This window comes from Lissotriton vulgaris, unplaced genomic scaffold (genome assembly GCF_964263255.1).
Source record: "Lissotriton vulgaris unplaced genomic scaffold, aLisVul1.2 SCAFFOLD_214, whole genome shotgun sequence".
Classification (NCBI taxonomy): Eukaryota; Metazoa; Chordata; class Amphibia; order Caudata; family Salamandridae; genus Lissotriton; species Lissotriton vulgaris.
Genome location: NW_028243866.1, coordinates 1096234 through 1116513, shown reverse-complemented (window position 1 = coordinate 1116513; position 20280 = coordinate 1096234). Strand labels below are relative to the sequence as shown.

Here is a 20280-nt window from a genome sequence, read left to right as displayed (position 1 = left end):
TGAAACATTCTCCTACAGAATCAAGGGCAGCTTGCGCGTAGATGCACTGGTGGGGCTGGCGGGCGGGCGGGCAACTAAGTGGTGGGTGGATGGGTGCGTGCATGCAGCAAAGGCGAGTGACAAATAAAAAATAAAGCCACTTACCTTGCCCGCTGCGCGTCCTCCTCGGTCCCTCCTCTGTCGGCTCCAGCCTCCAGGAAATTCCACTAACCAATCCTGGCGCTACTCTCACCAGCATGAGAGCAGCGCCAGGATTGGATGGAGCGTCCTGGCTGGACGCTCCTTCAGGACATTTAGGCCTGTGCTTGGTCTCAAACCAGTTGTTTAAGACAGCTGAGTGGAGAGCTGCAAAGTGTGCATGTCACTTTGGCCCACTCAAGAGAGCTGGCCAAACTGACATGCGTACTTTGGAGGGTCCATCTTACGTCTACTTTCCTCTATGCTGCCAATCGGCAGAAGAGGAGGACACCCCCCCCATTTATCCTGGATGGAGGTTGCTGAGCGCTAAACGTGAAAAATAAAATGGCAATTAAATAATTTAATTGGCATTTTATTTTTCACGTGTATGAGGGGTGTCATCCCCTCGCCCTCACGAAGGCACTGTCACTGTACAGAATTCTCTTTATTTCACCACCATATCATGGGGTCCGGGACCCAACCTTTCAGATGTGTCTATCAGCGGGAGCATCATGTTGTTGGTGTATATTCTACAAAAATTGTATTGGGCTTGTCATCCATTTCAGGTGGGCCAGCCCCACCACTTTGGTGGTATCTTCTCCATATGAGACTGCCTTTTATACATTGAAGATCTTTCATAAAATGGCACAATTCAATTCAATTCAAACTTCTCACATACACATACAAACCCTTACACAACACAGGACCAAAATACCTGAACAGAATCAATCAATCAATCATGGGCATTTGTATAGCACGCTACTCACCCGGAAGGGTTTCAAGGCCCTGGGGGGGAGGGGTCCGCTACTCCTCGAAGAGCCAGGTCTTGAGGAGTTTCCTGAAGGAGAGATGATCCTGGGTCATCCGGAGGTGGGTTGGGAGGGAGTTCCATGTCTTGGCTGCCAGGTAGGAGAAGGATCTTTCCCCTGCGGTGGCTTTGCGGATGCGTGGTACGGCGGCGAGGGCGAGGCTGGTCGATCGTAGCTGGCGGGTGGGTGCTTAGAAGGTCAGGCGGTTGTTGAGGTACTTGGGGCCCAGGTCGTGGAGTGCCTTGTGTGCGTGGGTGAGGAGCCTGAACGTGATCCTCCTGCTGACGGGGAGCCAGTGCAGGTCTCTCAGATGGCCGAAGATGTGTCTGTGTCGGGGGATGTCCAGGACGAGTCGTTCAGAGGCGTTCTGGATGCGCTGGAGTTTTTTCTGAAGTTTGGCTGTGGTTCCGGCGTAGAGTGTGTTTCCGTAGTTCAGTCGGCTGGTGACGAGTGCCTGGGTGACTGTCTTCCTGGGTTTGGTGGGGATCCATCGGAAGATCTTACGGAGCATGCGCAGGGTGTTGAAGTATGATGACGAGACGGCGTTGACTTGTCTGGTCATCGAGAGGGAGGCCCAGGGCAGGGGGCCACCAGGAGTCGTCCCAGGCGGAGGGCGATGATCCCAGGATGAGGACTTACGTCTTGTCTGAGTTCAGTTTCAGGCGGCTGTTCTTCATCCATTTGGCGACGTCTTTCATCCCTTCGTGTAGGCTGGTTCTGGCAGTGGCGGGGTCATTGGTGAGGGAGAGGATTAGCTGGGTGTCGTCGGCGTAGGAGATGATGTTGAGGTTGTGTTTGCATGCGATAGCTGCGAGAGGGCTCATGTAGACGTTGAAGAGGGTTGGGCTGAGTGATGACCCTTGTGGTACGCCGCAGATGACTTTGGTGGCCTCGGATCTGAATGGGGGGAGGCGGACTCTCTAGGTTCTCCCGGCGAGGAACGAGATGATCCACTCCAGTGCCTTCTCTCGGATTCCGATGTTGCTGAGGCGCTGTACTAGGGTGCGGTGGCAGACAGTGTCGAATGCTGCAGAGAGGTCCAGGAGGATGAGGGCCGCTGTTTCCCCCTTGTCGAGCAGGGATCTGATGTCGTCAGTGGCTGCGATGAGGGCGGTCTTGGTGCTGTGGTTGGCTTGGAAGCCGGACTGTGAAGGGTCGAGGGATCCGTTCGTCTCGAGGAAGGCGGCAAGCTGTCTGTTGACGGTCTTTTTGATGACTTTGGCAGGAAAAGGGAGGAGCGAGATGGGGCGGTAGTTCTTGAGGTCGGTGGGGTCTGCTGTTGGTTTCTTCAGGAGAGCGCTGAGCTCAGCGTGCTTCCAGGTCTCCGGGAAGGTGGCGGTGTTGAAGGAGGTGTTGATGATGTCCCGGAGTTGGGGTGCGATGATGGAGTCGGTCTTGTTGAATACGTGCTGGGGGCAGGGGTCGGTGGGTGATCCGGAGTGGATGGTGTTCATCGTGCGTGTGGTGTCTTCGGTGCTGATCGGGGTCCAGACGCAGAGGGTGGTGGTGGGGGGCGTTGGTTCAGTTGTTGGGTGCGTGGTTGGTGCGCCGAAGCTGTTGTGAATATCGGCGATCTTGCGGTGGAAGAACGAGGCGAGTGAGTCGCATGAATCGCATAAATAAAAACACATTTTCCCAAGTGCCGGTATACACTCTTGGGTGATTAGTGTGCTATACAAATCAATATGACATACCATAACATAATTTAGGCCTTTTGTACAGAGTCCCTCAACATTTTTCAGGACAAGCTGAAAGCCATCCTTTTCATAGTCTCCACTCTGCTTTGCCGTGTTCTCCAGTTCTTCGGCTTTTTTGTTCAGACCAGCACTAGAAAATCTTCAGGCAAATCCATAATACCTTAAGATAGGCTAGAATCAGGCTTATCAGGTCCTGAAGAAAAAGGGAAGTTGAAGTTTGGGATGCAGATTTTCGTGCACCTTTGCAGGAGCATCCTCTAAGCAGGCCAAGGACACCTCTTCCACATCCACAATATAGCGCCCCCCAACAGATTTTTAGTTTGGCTCCTCCCAGCCTTAGACTGTGGGAGGTTGAGCCTCATTGAACTCCAATATTTCCCAGTAACCAGGCTTCGGCCTCCACCAGACATGTCCAGAGGTGGGTTGGATGGTCTGAGATATTCAAGCCTTGCATGGAGGCTGTGCAGCCTAGTGGCTCCTATAGGGAGCTTCATCCCTAATTTTGTGTTTTAAACATGTGTTTTTTTCCTGCCCATGATTACTTTCATTTAACGTGTTGAATTGTGGGATTTGCAGTTAAAACTCTGTAGTTTTTCTCTCTCATTGCTGATGACTTTTCCCTACAAATTTCTCCTTTGCTCTGTGCTAGGACCTGTATGTTAAAACAGTGCACCCCCAACCACCATTTTGTGTTCACAAGCCGGTGAAACCAGCCTCCCTACCCTGCCCCCCCCCCCAGAAACAGGGATACTCTACATCAGAGCGTGCTTCTGGGAGCTGTTTAAACTGTGTTTACTAGGAACTGTGCACTTCGTTTTTTGGCCAGTAGAGGGAGTAAAGTTTTATTCAAACAGTATTGTTAGATTTTAAGTTAGTGAGTGTAGGAGAGTAGGGTCTGCTTCATATGGTCACCCTCACTTTTTGCTGAGATACTCTAGTTTTTCGACTTTAGTGTGGCTGTGGGCCTTCTAATCAGACCCACAGCCCAGCTGGTTTCTCTCTAAATTGATACCATGTACTTTAGGTACATACCTAATTGGGAATTGGGTCACCTTTGTGAGCCCCTGTATAGTGTACCATAGGTTCCCAGGGCATAGGTGCATCCAAGTCCTACCAGAGGCTGCAGCATGTATTATGCCACCCCTGGCTGGCTATCCAAACCAACACCACAGGCTGATCACTCAGCTTGGGTAAGGTGGTGTAATCACCCCTTGCTTAGATATAGTATACCTATATCTACCCTTATATATAGACACATATGTACCTATAAGTCACTCCTATGGCAGGCTTTGACAATTCTGAAGGCAGAGTGCTTGGTTTCATGTGAGAGGGTGCTCTAGCATGAGCTGAGCCCTTCTGCAGCTTTCGGAACCATGTCCTTGTAGCTGTTCTATGATATAGCCATACCATATACTCTTTAGTCCATTATAATCCTCGCGGTTAATGCTAACTTTGGTTTGGCTTTATCAAAACATGTCGTGTAAGGTGTCAAACACTTTGGAATACTACCCCCCACCAGTCCTGGCGGCGGGGGTAGCATTCCACCCTTCTAGAGGGAGAAAACATGTAGTTACTGCTTTACCCGGTTAAAGTTAAACAGAACCTCAGCATCACAAAATGGATGCTGCTGCCACAGACACGAGTCTGACCTCCTGCAGCTGGACGAAACTCCGGCAAGGGAGGCGTAGACAATAGGTTTCTTGTCAAAGGATGTGCTAGCACCTCCCCAGACAGCCTGTAGTGTATTGGGTTGGGTGGGTTCAATGGAAAGATGCTTTTCCAGACACTGCCTGGGGCACACAAGGTGCTCCATGCATAGCCCGGTTCAAACCAGTTGCTAGGGCACTCCAGCCCCGCTCTGGCGCGGAACTGGACAAAGGGAAAGGGGTGTAACCACTCCCTTCTCAGGGTCCACCCATAGGAGGGACCTAGCAGGTAATCCAGCCCCATAAATCAGTATAAAGATAGGAGCTGTGTCTAGAGACATTAGATAATCCTGGACTGAAACTCTGAAATGAAACTCTTGGACCTTCAACGTTCTATACCGACTAGAAGACTGAAGACATCTCTCTTGTGGTCAAGGAGTGACCACCCTGTGCAAACAGACACGACCAGTAACTGGCAGCTTTGCTTGGTTGACGCTCCTGGCGGAACCCGAAGACTCAGCGACTCAGAAACTGGACTTCCAGACTTCGCCGATCCACATCCACAGCAAAGCTGAGACCTGTGGCGGACACGGGAGAAGTGGGACTGGACACCCTGGACAACCTGCTCTTTGCTAACCGTGCAGCTTCAGAGGTATCCTCGAAGTTGTGCATTGGGGTTTGAGAAGCCCCAGACCCGAGCGCCATTTGCACTGAAGCTCAGCCCTCCACACTCCACGAGTGCTGCGTGGGGCCTGCGCTTGCATTTCAGCTCGACGTGTCTTCCCGGTTGCTAGCCCATTGGCTAGTTAGCCCTCCGAAGACTTTCTTTTAAAACGACACCACTTGCCTGGTTGCTCCAGGCTTGCCCCAGCTTCCCTGGGAAGGAGAATCTCCCCAGACCTTGCTGGTCTGAACTGAAGCCAATCTTCCCTTCCTGCGTGGATTGCGTTTTCCAGGCTTGTTGGGTCCAATCCGGGTACCGACACCGCAGTCAACTAGATCCTTTGTGGGCCAACTCGAATCCAGCTCCTGGTTGTCATCGACGCATCCTGGTCCTCGTGGCTGCAGAGACAAGCTTCACCTTCTTCACCTGAAATACTCGACATCGCCTGGTTCTTCCTGGTTCCTTCCTGGTCACTGGCTAGTGACCCAGACTCTGTCCCCTCTGCTTTCAGGTTCTTCACATCTTCGATCCACCCTTGGATCCACCCGGACACTTTTCTCCTGGTCACCTGCAGCACTTCTTTGCAGCTCTCCATAGGAAACAGCAACGATACCCGACACGAAAGAACAACTATGCACCCGGCTTCCCTGGGTCAGGTAACTCGAGTACTCCGGTGCTCCCATGGGTGTTGACTCTCGAAGTGTCCTAGTTTAAAAGGGTTTTACCGTGGTCCATCCGGAAGTGCCCTGAATCAACTACTTTGTAACTTTGACGTTCCCGTTATAACTCTATGGTAACTCGCGACTGTGTTTAGACACTGCACGCGTCTCCCGTGGGCCTCCTACTTCCAATCTTTTGATTGTCCAGTGTAGCCCCAGCGATTCCCTAGGCTCTAGGCCTATTCACTATTCCTGATGTGGTTCCTATACCACTTACTTAGTATATGGTTCGTGAGGCCCCAGGGCAGAATTGTATTTGTGCAACTTATAGTATGCTTAATGAGTAACTTGTAATGTATCTCGATCTCTGACCTCATAAAGAGTGCAGAGGGGTTGTGTTAGTAATAAATACATATATATTTGATATATACCTTGTGTGGTGTCCTTTCATTTGGTATTCAATGGATTATAATTGGTAAAACAGCTTGCTTTACATGCTCTCTGAAATTTTAGCCCAAGACTGTTGGTCCATGCTACCACTACGATAGCTGGTCTATAAGGTTGACTTTACAACCACCATCATAAGGGTCGTTCAGACTGGTGCAAGGTGCCCACTAGAATAATGGACAACATATGCCAGGCTAACTTCTCACAGTGAGTCCTTTACCTGCAGAAGTCCAAAGTGTTGATTGAGGCTGTCTGTCTCCTAGGAGATTCTGAACAGGAAAAGCAGCTTCCAACTCCCTGGCCAGCAAACCTTGTCTGAGGTCGCTGGGACCTTTTATGGTCTGATATTGTTTGGTACATGTGTACACTGATTGGTGGTTGTATCTGATGTTTCTATTGGATTAGGGTTAGTGTCCTCATTGGTTGGGTATTTGAGTGTTCTGATTGGTTTCTGGGTCTGTGATTCAATCAATGTAGGGTTGGGACTAGGGCTAGGGTTAGGATTTCTTTTGGAAGTAGGGAGTAGGGTTTCCTGTGTTATTGGTTGTTGGGACTAGGGCTAGGGTTAGACTTTTAATTGAAAGTAGCGATTAGGGCTTCTGGTGTGATTGGTTGCTGGACTGGTTGTGGGACTAAGAGTAGGGTTAGGCTTTCTATTGGAAGTAGGGACAAGGGCCCCCTGTGCCATTGGTTGCTTGGACTTGGGATGGGACCACTGGTAGGGCTAGGGCCTCTATTGTATGTAGAGATTAGGGTTTTTGAACTGATTGGGTGCTTGGGCTAGGGCTAAGATTGGCTGTTAAGTCCTGGTCTCCTATTGATTCTAGATTTTTAGGGCTAGTGTTGTGATTGGATAGTGTTAGGGCTCGGGTTCCCATTGGCTGACGGGGTCACCTGATTACTAGGGCTATAAAAGACCAGGCTTAGGGCGTCAAGGCTAAGGGTGGCGAGGACAAGCGCAGTTGCCTGTTTGAGCCTGTTCGAGACTGACCAGGGCCAGGGCCAGAAATGCTGCCCAATTTACATGCCTCTATTGTGCATCTTTATTTACTTTCAATGTACTTATAGATCTATATATTTATCACTTTTTTCTAATTTAGCATTTCCAATGCACTTCCCTATTTCTCATCCTATACTTCGCTCAATATATCCTCTACATCCACTCTCTCATTTAACCCCAAACCCCATACGACTACTATGATCCCCAAAATAACCCTTTCTAGACTCTTTCCTACTCTACCCCTCCTTGCATCATCTGACACCTCTTTTCCTATACCGATCCCCCAAAACAAACCTTTCTAAACTCTTCCCTCTTTTCTACCCCTCCCCAACCCTTTTCAATCCAAATAACTGACTAACACATCCACCACTAAAATTACTTTCATGTTTCACCATACTAATTTAACACTAATCCTGATGGGTTCCAGAGTAGCGTGCTACTTGCGCTTCAATACCCCATCAGGGGTAGCAAGCGCTATATAAATACACACCTCTTTCCCTTCACTATCCCGCCACCTTCCCTTCTCTACCCAAATAACTGAATAACATATCCACTACTCAAATTACTTCATATTTTACTACACTGATTTTCAACACTAATCCTTTATCAGTTCCAGTTCCGGAGTGGCGTGCTACTCGCCAGAAAAGCGCTTCAACATCCATAAGGGGTATCAAGTGCTTTATAAATGCAAACCTTTCTTCCCCTTTTATCCCTTCGCTATCCTTCTCACTCCAAATAACTGACTAATATCCACCACTGAAATTACTTTCATATTTCACCATATTAATTCACCAATAATCCTTTATGGGCTTTCTGAATAGCATGTTTCAACACCCCATGAGGGGTAACAAGCGCTATATATGTACAAACCTTTTTTTCCTCCTCTATCCTTCTGCTATCATTCAAAATCCAAATAACTGACTAACCTATCCACCACTTAAAATGTACTTGCATGTTTCACCATACTGATTCAACACTAATCCTCTATGGGCCCCGGAGTAGCGTGCTACCCGCCGAAAAAGTGCTTTGACGCCTCGTCAGGGGTAGTAAGCGCTATATGAATGCAATTACAATACAATACAATATTTATTATATGCTGCTAGGTTGCAGGGATTGAAAGGAAGGAGAAGCCTGCTCCATGCCCCAGCATCAGGGTGACTTCATAAAAGTGAGCAGGCACCAGGGATACGTTGTACTTCTCCTGCTCCCAGTAAGCCTCCACCCATAAATCAAGGAGGGCTCCTTAAACCAGACATGACATGGCAGTAGGACATTGGTAATGCAGCAGCATTTCTTCTACAGCTCCCTCCCTATCACCATCTAGAAGGATGAAAGACAATTTGAAATTTCCAAAGCTAATACAAAGTGGTCCAGTCTTTCCTGCACAGACAGAACCAAGATGGACTACTTTAGTGGAAAGAAAACATTTTATGAATTTTATTCTCTTTAATTTGGACTCTTCGGGGTCCGGCATTATGAGGGATACGCAGGTGCCAAGCGGGTGCCTTGCTTCAAGGGCGGTGTGCCACTTTCGCTACCACCCCCCTCCAGAGACCCATGGTGCTTGTAGAGTTAGTGCCCTCAAATAAATCCGGTTCCACTCCATTGCGATGGAATCTTGATATAGTGTTTTTACATAAGAGAATTTCCTTTTTAACACAAGTGATCCCAGGTCAGGGTGGGCCTTAGCGCGCCCATACCGCCGGGGTCCTTCACTACACCTTTTTCACTGGTCCTGACGAATACCTGGATAATTACCTTCACATAATCTGAAACATGTTGACCTCACAAGGGGTAAATCTGGACTTCTAACTTAGGTCCTTTACCCTACACATTTTTTATACATATCCAATTGGCAAAACGAATAAAACTTTTTTTGACACAATTTGGATATTTTTAAAATCACTCTATTTCACATTGCCCATTCTACAAAAAACAGCTCCACATTAACCTGGCGTCTCAGCACACCAGGGTGGCATTCGGCCACTCCTGGTGGGGCCCAATGATGAAGCATGTCACCAACCAGGTTGGTGAGTGAGGGCCTTCTGAACAACCTGAAGAAGTTTTTCATATAAGTGACTCTGAACATGGGTTATTGATACATGCTCGCTCATCTTTTACTTTTGGCATGACGCTCCTTGGTTGTTATTTTGTTTTTGTCCGAGGAGAGTAGGAGCGTTATTTTCTTTCCCTTCCTCTCCTGTTGTTACAACTTTAATTCATACCCTACATACTTTGAAGCTACTGAAGGTGGCATGTGGCACATTACAAAATCTTTCTATAACGTAACTCTTTTCAATATTAAGCACAAAATCATATTTTATTGGTAATTTCAGGTTTAAGTAGTGAACTCTGTTAAAAATTGCTTCCGGCTGCAGAGGACCCTTTAACTCGATCACATCTGGGAATGTAACTTTATTTACATTGACATTCTCATGGCCCGTCCTTACTTTATATTATGCAATGGGATTTTGTGTGCAATGACCTACTGGTGCCTATCTGTAAGCACACGTAGGAGTAATTTTAATGTTTTACTTGACCTTGTAAAGGACGAACAGTGTCGTTCGACCTCTTTTTGTTTTGTAAATTGTAAATTACTCTGCATCTGCCTTCTTAAGCTTTACTGTCCTCATTTCTCAGTAATGCTGTTATATGAACTAATATGTACCAGACATTGTGCTAGCAGTTAAAATTCTCTTTTAACGTAAACTTACGCCAAATACTTTTCCACAGAAGCTGTTCCATGCTAGTTACTTTTCTAAAAAGTAAATTCAAATGTCCCACTTTCTTTTAATAAACACTACTAAATGGACAGTGCCTTTTTACCTTCAATTAATAATTTATTAATTTATTCCCTTAACCCTTCCCATGCTCATGTCGGAGCCGCTCAGTCATGAGCTTCGGCTGAGCTGTGCTCATGACGGAGCGGTTCCGTCATGGCCCTGCCGCCGTGCCTGCACGGCGCGTTCTATTGAGCGGGCGGGGCGGAACCGCTCCGTCACGAGGACAGCTCAACCGCGGCTCGTGACGGAGCCGCTCCTTCACGAGCATGAGAGCGCCGCTCGGCCCCCCCCAGCGCTGCAGCGGAATTGCCGCCGCAGCGGAGGGGTTAAACAAAGTTCATAATGTCAGTGATATCAAACACTTTCTAAATACATACGTCATCCAAAATTTAATCATCTTACGTTGCTCTACTAATGCTCCACAGTCCCAGCGTCGGCAGCTACTTCCTCATCCATCTTTGCTCCTGACCTAGTGTCCATTACACCTTCCTGACTCGTTGCCCTTCAAAGAGACTTTGGGCCTCATTTACGAGGCACTAGCTGCACTTTTGCGCCTCCTGGAGGCACTTTTTTGTTGCTCCGGTGGCTTCATGTGGCTTTGCTTGGCCTTGTAAATATGTGCCCCTTTCACACAGAACACCAGGGAAAGGGGCGTTCTATGGGTGTTGCTGTGAGTGTTCCCACACAACACCCATGGAATCTGATGGAATCTGAAGCATTCCCAGATTTACGAGGAATCGTAAACCTGGGAATGCATCAGATTTCTTTGCTTACCCAGGGGAGGCGTAGGAGTAACAAAAAAAGGAGAAATACCTAATTTTCTCCTCGTACTTTCCTCTTTCAATTCAGTAGCATGCATAGAAAGAGAAAAATGCCATCAATGACGCCGGCAATGATCCCCGCAATGCAGGCACTCTTGCAACATGACGCAACGGTGTCTGCCTTGGCGCATAGCTGTTTTTTGTGCCCGACGCAGGGGAGAAGTACAGGAATGTATCTTGTATATGTATATCGCTTTCCTGCCCTTTTCTTTTGACGCATGGCAGTGCAGCAAGAAGGCCTATTGAATCTAGAACCTTTCTGTGTGTAATAAACAACTCTAAATGACCAATTTGTGGATAATTGCAGTTGACCGTTATGATAACCAAATTACCTACTTTTGCTCTCTTCTCTATCTAATTGCTTAACTTGGATGTGAACATGAATATTCAGATGTTGTAATAGATTCCTATAGTTGTGTCCTCATGGCTGTGTGGAAGGAAAGAATGAAGTCCATGGATGAGGGCCTGTGGGGCTTGGGAAGACCTTGGAAACACCTGCTGGTGCCGCCAATATACATTGACTAGATTGAGATGTGTGACATGATGCTATGCTCCCATGTGGTGGTTTGCTAGATCCATGAAGTAGATCTGACGTTGATCCAGCCATTGAAGGATCTGATTACATTTACCTTTCCAGTGACTGACAGGGACCAATTCTCACAAATTGAGTGGGATTTATGGGTGTCAAGAACTCCACACTCGAGCAGAGGTCTCCACCCACTTAAATGGGCTTATGCCTGCCAGGAATCCCTTTGTGAGTTCCTTAATGACAGTCAATGACATTGGTCAGTTGTGTTGTAGTTCAGTGGAAGTTAAACTGATTGCTTTCAATGGGAACATTGGATGTTGGAGATATACATTACTAAACCTTCTTCTTTTCAATCTGCAGCCTTGGAGTTGTCCTGTCCAGAGGGCATGGGGAGTACATTCTACTTGGAAACACCAGTGTTGAGGAAGGTAGGTAATGTGTGCTGTCGGACAAGAGGGACAAACTCATTCGAACTCTACCCAGCCTGACTTCTATGCTACGGGCAATGATTGCCCTTCTTCTGAAGCTTCTCCACTACATTGTGTGCAGAATGCACACATTTCACCACAAGCCACATCTTTCCACCATGTTTTTAAGTGTTTTTTTCTCATCGAAGGCAAATGTCAACTACAAAATCATCAGGTATTGAGTCCCAAAGTTTATGTGCAGAAGATCTAGTGGGAGACTGGCAATGTGCAGACTAATGGCTTCTGGGCATATACATGGATTATGCACACCCACCTTTCTTTTGCACATGAACCTTCCTATGTTTAAGAAATCTATAATTATCTTATGGCTAAAGATGGTTGTTTTGCCTCCTAGTTAACTATAAATCTTCCATCAAAATGTGAGCTTGTGTGCCAAGAATCCACTCTGCTGTAGAACATGGCAGATTAACATGTCATACACGGACATCACATGCAGTACGCAAAATGGGGAGGCATCACATGACTCACATGGAGTCTGATGACACTGTTATTTGGAACTGACAAAATACTATCATTAATTCTTGTTTCTTGTAGGATTGCATGACCTGCTACAGCCGGACCTGGCGTTGGCCAATGAGTGGTGAGTGCGATGCTGGCTCAATGCGATCGGAGGGCAACGCATGTGTTAAAATATTTTGCACTAATTTGCAGTGGGAAGTCAGCCTTGTGACTGCAGATGTAGTTTGGTGTGGGGGGGGGAGAGGGGTCTGATCAATGGACAAGGAACTTGTTAAAACTGTGCAACACAAGAACCTATAGATTGTACTTATCACCAGTAGCCACTGATTTTGGACGGCAGATGGAAAATGAGGGCCATCTGCCTGGTTCACCTGGCAGAGCGAAACTGGTCTTGGCTGCTTGTATTCCGGTTCAGGGAGGACTGCTCCTAGTGGATCAAGACAGATTTGCATTTCGCTGGGTCCAAACTGAGGTGGCATTGTGTGCTAAATACTGATTGACTGGCATGCGGCCCAAAGTGATTAGGAGTGGCTTACATTAGTCCAAGTATTCCATCCTTCTTTTTTTGTATACTCCAGTGAGACCCCTAAGTACTACAGGTATGCCCAGATATGGGTCCCATTCTCGCTGTGCCACTGGAACCAGGCGACACCCGACTGACGAGCCCCAATCTGGGCTGAACCGGTCTAGGGTTGCTTGTGTTCCAGTTCAGGGAGGACCTGGCCTGATAGTTTGGGCTGGACTGTTCCTGTTTGAGCAGGATCTGTTCATTTGCAAATGGCTGGGTCCAATCTGGCGTGGCGTTGGTTGGAAAATAACGAAAGACTTGGACGCAGCCCTGAGTGATGAGCAGTGGCTGAGTTGAATTCAAGTATTCCATCCATCACTTTTTTGTAATTCAAGCATTCCATCCATCATGTTTTCGTATACTTCAGTTCGCCTAGCTGGCGTTTTGTAATTCTAATGAAAGAAACTTGACAAAAAATCATCATTGCTAATTATGGTGAGAAATAGGACTTAAGCTCGCAGACTTAAACCTTAAGTGGAGAAAGCTGCTCTGGTACCGAATGCCAAAAGCGCACAGCACTAGTGTCTGCCATCAGCAAACCAGAGCCAGGAGAGCAACACAACCAAAACTACAGAGTGAGAGTCAAAGAAGGGGGGTTTTATGGAGGGGGAAACAAGGGCAACAAAAAAATGATGATCCGGTAAGGAAATGAGTAAAGATTTAGAGGCAACAGGGGAGGGTCCCCCACAGTATAAAAACCACGAACAGGAATATTCGTCAGATTGTTATTTGCCATGATGGTGCTCGTCATAAAGATTTCATTAACATTATTTTAGTTTTTATGGGGCATTTCACATCATCATACAGATATGGAATGCCTGTCAAGGGTTGTCCTACGCCAGTCAGTCGCATACTACGTGTGTGTCTTCCTGAACGACCACCTTTGTAGAGTGAGTTAGACATCTCAACATCTCTCTGCCAGTATTTCCTTACTGACAACTTATATTTGGACGGCAGCATGGTAAAGGAAGGTGCACCCAGGGCTGGCTTTAGCGCTGGTAACACCCAGTGCAACAATCTTTTTTGCCCCCCTCCCCATGTCCTCCACAGCCGGACTGGGAGCCCAAAGCAGCCTTGGCAAGTGGTGGAGTGCAAGTGTGAAGCACTGCTGATTTTGGCATTGAGAGCGGATATTGCAACACCGCTGCAAAACCAGCCCCCAGTAACCAAAAACAGGCCCCCACTACTGCAAAACAGGCCCCCTTCCTTCCAGCCTCCCGGGGAAACACCTGATGTCCGCTACGGCCAGTCCGGGACTGATGTCCTCTTTCTCCACGGATTCCCTCACTACCACTATCCAGTAATGCCCCTCGTCTTCCCATAGCCCCTCACAAATGCACTTAGTTAGTGCTATTCATACCAGAATACCATCACACATAAACTATATAGTGACAATGAATCATACATTTCTTTTAGGGGTTTTGTATAGCGCTAGCTGGACCCGAAGGTATCAGAGTGCTTCACAGCATGTACAATTATGTGCAAATAAACAATACAAAAAATTTGATAGAACATGAGGGTTTGAGCCGGGTATAGATCAGACTTTTCTAGATCCGAGTCAGTGTCAACAGTCATAAAATTACAATAAGATGGAGATCCGTCTAAGGTACTTCCTTGGCTCTTATCGTTTTGCTCGAACGGTCTAGGAAGAGGACTTTGAGCAGGTTCTTGAATTTAGGGAATAAGGGGATCGTTCTGATGTGGGGGGGTGGAGTTCCAGATTTTTGGGGCGTTTCCAGCTGAAGATTTTGTAGTGTAGTTCCTATTTTCCCTATAGGCCCTGCGCATTGGAATAACATAAACAGCAGTGTAGACGTAGAAGTGCGGTCTTCCAGGTCTCTACTGACTATGCTAAACTTAATTGGGTTTGTACCAACTAGCTCAGAGGTCACTGGAAACTTTCTTGACTGAATAGGAAGTGATCAGCTCCCCTGGCTCAGACTAGAAGGGATTCAGTTTTCCAACAACCGCATAAACTTGACAACTTTGCTCCTTTAGAATAAGAGTATATCTCTAGAGTCGTGTGAAACAATAGACAGCTATTTCACTCAGTCAGTTGTGCAGATTACTTTCACCAAGATGCAGAGAAATAGAGAGACGGGCGTTTTCAATAAAAAGGTATTATTTATTGAACAGTCTTTCTTCTCATGCAAGAGAAATGAATTACCACAATTGCAAGACTTGTTATTATAAAAAGTGCGTACAGTAAAAGGAGGATTGCGAAATAATACTGTAAAGGCATTGATATGGTTTCTTAGCCATACAATGGTTAAAATGAATAAAATATATACATTCATATATACATTTAGCTAACGTACTCAACTGGTGCTTCTAAGTACGCCTACCCCAGTGTACCTGACCTAAGCCTAATACGTGGGAGGGAGTAAGTAAGTAGCAGTTTAAGTTAAGTTGGTTTTGCCAAGAGTTTGCTGCAAGAATTCTCTCTATGGGTTTAGTCAACACTGTACCTCTGGAATAGAATGTTGGAGGTTTTGTATCTCCTCTCAGGACTCGATATCCCAGTCACCCGCAAGGGTAGGCTGGAAACGCCGGGGCTGGATTTTCTCGGCAGGAGAAAAGACAGCGTCTTTCTCAGCGCATCAAGGAGGAGGAGGGGCAGCGTCCGTGGGCTTCACGCATCTGCTGGGCTCTGCAAGGGACAGCTGTTCTGCTCCTGTATTCTCTACCACCACCGCTGTGTTTGCTTAAGGCAACTTTGGTAATATTTATACCTGGAAGGTGCCTTGTTTGACGTAAGGTTTTGGACATAAGACGTCAATAAAGATGTCACTAAGAACCGGTCGTTCTTGCAGTGCTCATTAGAGTTCTATTGCTAATCAAAGCATAGCAAGCGGGGCTTTCCCAGGTTGCTGGGGGTTTTATCTGTTGAAAGAACTCGGTGTGTAATCTAGGAATCTAAGATAGTGGCTTCTGCTGTGTCATCTACTGTAATGAGCTGCAGAGGCGAGATTCTGAAATATGGCTCTGATCGTTTATGCCAGAGACGAGTTTCTGAAATATGGCAGGCTGTTCTAAAGCTGGCTTGCAATTCAATTGGGAGACATTTAAGTTCCTCCAGATTCTTTCTGAGGCTCTAAGATGTCTTCTTTCTTAATTAATGTCAGTGGTGAACCATGATCTGGAAGGGATGATCTTGGATTTTTTTTAGTTTCAGGGGGCAAGGTGGTCCATGGTGAGCGTCAAACTTGAATTGTAGAGAGAGGTGAGTTCACTAGTTGAGAGGTGATCAGTAGTGCTAGGGAGGCGCGAGCTTATTTTTTCTTCTAGGTCAGTATAGCTGTGTTCCTGACCCATTTGGGGGTGGGGGGGTCCAGCTTGGGGGGTTGAGTTAGGACCGTTTGGTTGATGTGGAAGAGAATGATGTGGTGGTCAGACCAGTCTACGGGAATGATGTTGTTGATGGTGATTGTGTTGCTTTCGGTAATGACTACGTCTAGGATTGCTCCTCTATTGTGCTTCTTCTGAGCAATGTTGGGTCAGATTATTTCCTAGAAGGAGGCTGTTTAGAGTTTGAATGAGTGATTTTTTTGTTTCATTCCATCTTAAATTGAGGTTGCCGAGAATTATGCTGTTAGAGTTGCCGAGTACGCAATGGGCAATCAGGTCAGTACATGCTTAAATCAGTTCATAGGAAAAGTTACATATGGTGCTGAGGATTAAAAGGTGTAGGAATCATGTCATCCATGCTGGGAGGCAATATATTTTCTGAAGAAGCACAAACTCAGGATTTAAACCTATGGTGTTGGCTTTACTAATAAGAATGTATTTCTGCCCAAACAAACCTTTTTTTAGCAACATTAGGATATTGAAAGACTGGGAACAACACATAAATTTCTAACCTATACCATGCAGTTCTTTAATGACAGTTCATAGGTCACTGTGCTGAATTAGGATTGTGAATTATGAACTGCAAGTACCAAAAGGAGTGATGTGACAAAAACAGTAACCCACTGAGCTATCTACATAAATACAGTTCTGTGATCTGCATGGTACACGTTCTTTGCAGAAAGCGTATTAACCCTCTGCACTACTTTATGATGAGTCAAAACTGGCACTAGACAAAACTAATGTCTCTGTAACAGGAACATTAAGCACTAGAGTTATCTTGACATGTTTTATTGCCTGAAACCTCCTGGTCGCACAAGGAATTCTACAGCTTAAGCCCATATCTAAGACAACGCCTGCCAAACTCTGTACCAGGAATGGCTGCACCGGTTGCACCACCCTAAAACTTGCAGTGGTTACAACCATGGAAACAAGCAGATTCATAGAGGTTTAGTCCATTTTTTTCAGGACCAAGAGAGTGCAGTGCTAGTGATATGAAATATGCGAAGTTCTTAGTACAGTCTGCCCCCTTGTGCCTATTCTACAGACTACTCTAAGGCCTGCATAAAAAGTTAGCCGATATACTTCTTTATGTGCCATAACTCCTACTACTGCACATATCACAAGTAGAAGTTTTGCAGTAAAGTTTGAATCCCCCAATAAATTTCAGTAGATTGAATCTGCCGATATTTGTCGGGGAAGAAAATGGCCAAAAAGTATAAAGACAGGTGGATGTTGGTGCTGTAAGCATCAAAATGGCTCGATATGCCCCATTTTATGGCATCAACTTTTAACAAGTGCTATTTTTTCCAACTTCTAAAGAATTTACCTTACTGATACATAATGCACCTAACACTGGCCACTCGTAAGGAGCGCCTGAATTTCTGATGGAGAAATGTGTGCTTTTATCCTATTGGCTACTGCTGAAATTAATAGCCGGTTGCCTACTATTCTACTTGGGTATCTAAGGGCTGTGGCATGTAGTTGCTGGATTTTGGTCAGCCTGTTGGGGAGCTGAAGTTGGTGTTGCAACAGTCCAGCAGAAGGCCTCATTCTGTTGAGCACCCACCCAAGTATTTCCAGGTCCCAGGCTCAAACCCTGCCAAGTTGAGCCCAGCCTTTCATCATTCAGAGGTAAATGACATGAACACTTTTGAGCTGGGTAATACCAATACCAACACCTGGTATTAAAGTTCCTTCAGACGAATCAGTTCTTGTGTTGGTGCTATGTAAATAACTATGTAAATAGAAGTTATTATATGTGTGTTGACCCTCTAGAGAGGTCCTGGAGCAGTGGATGGGCCCAGCCTGAGTGTTGCAGTAGATCAGATGATGCTTTATAGTGGAAAGGAGCATTCCTGATCAACAACCCTGCCCTGTTTGAAATAATGTTTGAAGGACCCTTGGGTCTGGAGTGAGAGCCCTCTCTTTAAGGATGATCTGCATGTTGGGTCACACCTTTGAAGAGTGTCTTGATGGCCTTGTACTTGGTGCAGTAGAGGGGCTTGCATTATAAACATATATCGACATGTGGACCAGGCGTGTATTCTGAAACTAGGCCATCAAGCTATACCATGCCCTGGCATTAGGGTGAGGAGCGTGCATCTGTTCTGCCTCAGAGTGGAGGTTCCTATTGCTAGAGCGCGGCTCTCTATAACAGGGCTGAGCCAAGATTCACAGTTTTTGTTATTGCAATCTTTGCAAAGGTCTTCGGTCAAGCAAGCATTTCGGTAAGTCAACCCCAATTCAGTAGTGTTGGGGGAATGGGATGTAGGGTTCTCCCAAAAGCGATGTTTCACTTAATGGTCACCGAATTCACTTAACTTGCCTTTTCATTAGTTTCGAGTCTGCAACAGAACCCAAGAGCATTCTTCTTCTTCAGCAGCAAAAGCACCCCAAATTGTAACTGTGTCTTAAGAAACTGATTATCTTCCCTGTGCCTCAGTCTTTCCCTATCATTCAGTTTTGGCCAAGTAGAGAAAGGGCATGGATGTCAATCCAAGGGAATAACGGGGGTAGTGGAAATGACACCGCGCAACCTCTGTCGCTGATAATACCAACGATATCCTTTTTCCCACTCCGTAACCCCTCAATAGCTGCTGAGTGGCTAATGGAGGAACAAGGAATAGAAACTTCATGACGAGGATGGAGCCTAGTGCCCACTTTACCACAACTCCTATCTCTGACTTCAGCAAAGGTGGCGATGGTTGTACCAAGGGTGCCAAAGGGAGCTACTGGGTCTGCAACTCTAACTAATTATCCGTGGCAATCAGGGACAATTCCTAGTTAGCAAATGATGTCTTATCTATACTTGCTTAATGCTAAAGAATGGTCCTGCACCTAAATCTTCTTTCTGAGTAGAGCAGTAAAAGCGGGTGCAGACACCACCCAGAGAAAAAACATTTTTGCAAGGTATCGGGTTGGTTTCTGCATGCGTTGGAGAGTTTTGCCCACTAAATTGGGGACAACATGCTGAGACGGGCCAGTTCTGCATCACAATACTCTCCTTAACGTACTAATCCTATTCTCTGGTTCGGCTTGGAGGAAAGTGCAAGGACTCTGGGACTGAGTGCAATTTGTGCAAAACTCTTGATTTTAAAGCAGATGAAAACTCAGTTTTACAATTACACCACCAATCAGAAGGCGACCGGAAGTGGTTTTTACCTCCACAGTGTCATCATTATGCATGAAAAACCTCTGTCACAGGTCAACTTGGAAGAAGAATTCTTCATATATTTTCTAGCTCAGAATTAAGATAAGAATATAGGAGGCAGTAAATTGCACTCCAGGGGTCGTTCATGTCATGGCCGGGTGCTCCTAGTGTGTAAACTATCTCTCAATGCCAATGTGCTCATCCCTTAAGGCCAGCATGCGGTAAAGAGGGTGCAGATACCATTTCAGACCTTGCAGCACTGGCTCATGGTTGAAAATGACCATGAATGGTTTTAATGGAAGGCATGCATGGGGTCTGGTTGGTGTGACCCCCCTCAAGGAGGGAGCAATATAATTGGATTTTTGTAGCTGATCAGGTTGGTTGCGCCCAAGGGTGACAGGGAGGTATCTACAGAGAGGTACAGGGAGGTATCTACAGAGAGGTACAGGGAGGTATCTTCAGTGAGGTGTTTGTCACAGCTAGATGGTCTTGTGGATGCCAGTCCTCTTTCTACTCCAGTGATGAGAATGGAATTTCAGATTGAACTGTTCTGTGTTTAACAAGTGAGTGAATAACCACAGGTTGATGGTCTAGGTTGATGGCAGGTTAATCTACCCTTACTTCTGTTGTTCACATAAGCTGAAAATGCTTGACCTGTTGTGTTTTTTGTTTATTCCGCAGGATTTACTGTGTCACAGACATTGACCCTGATCACCGGAAGCTCACCCAACTGCAGGCGGTGACCCGCTTCCTGACGGGGGAAGATGAGGACCTGCACTGTGAGTGAGGTTTATGAAAGTCCTCGGCACTGTCTGTCTGCCTCAAGTGAACGAAGGGGTTCTTGATTCCGGTTCTTCATGGTTGTGTCAGACACCGCCTTAGATTAATGATCGCTGCTGTCCTCTTGACACAGCCCCCACCTTATTGTACTTCCTGTCACTCACAGGCTGGTCTGTGGCCATGTATGACACATTCAAGAGCAAAGTAGACGTTGGGCAGAACGAAGCACTCCTGTAACTACAGTGGAAATGTGT

General features: G+C 46.4%; 1 protein-coding gene across 1 annotated transcript in view; it reads left to right on the top strand.

The window, feature by feature from the left end:
- Positions 1–20280, top strand: part of LOC147668214 (voltage-dependent calcium channel subunit alpha-2/delta-4-like) — a 987093-nt gene that overhangs the window by 459913 nt on the left and 506900 nt on the right. Inside the window, exons 21-23 of the mRNA XM_086948696.1 lie at positions 11593–11660; positions 12255–12300; positions 19928–20025. Of these exons, the coding sequence (XP_086804822.1) occupies positions 11593–11660; positions 12255–12300; positions 19928–20025 (212 nt within the window). The remainder of the gene's footprint in view (positions 1–11592; positions 11661–12254; positions 12301–19927; positions 20026–20280) is intronic.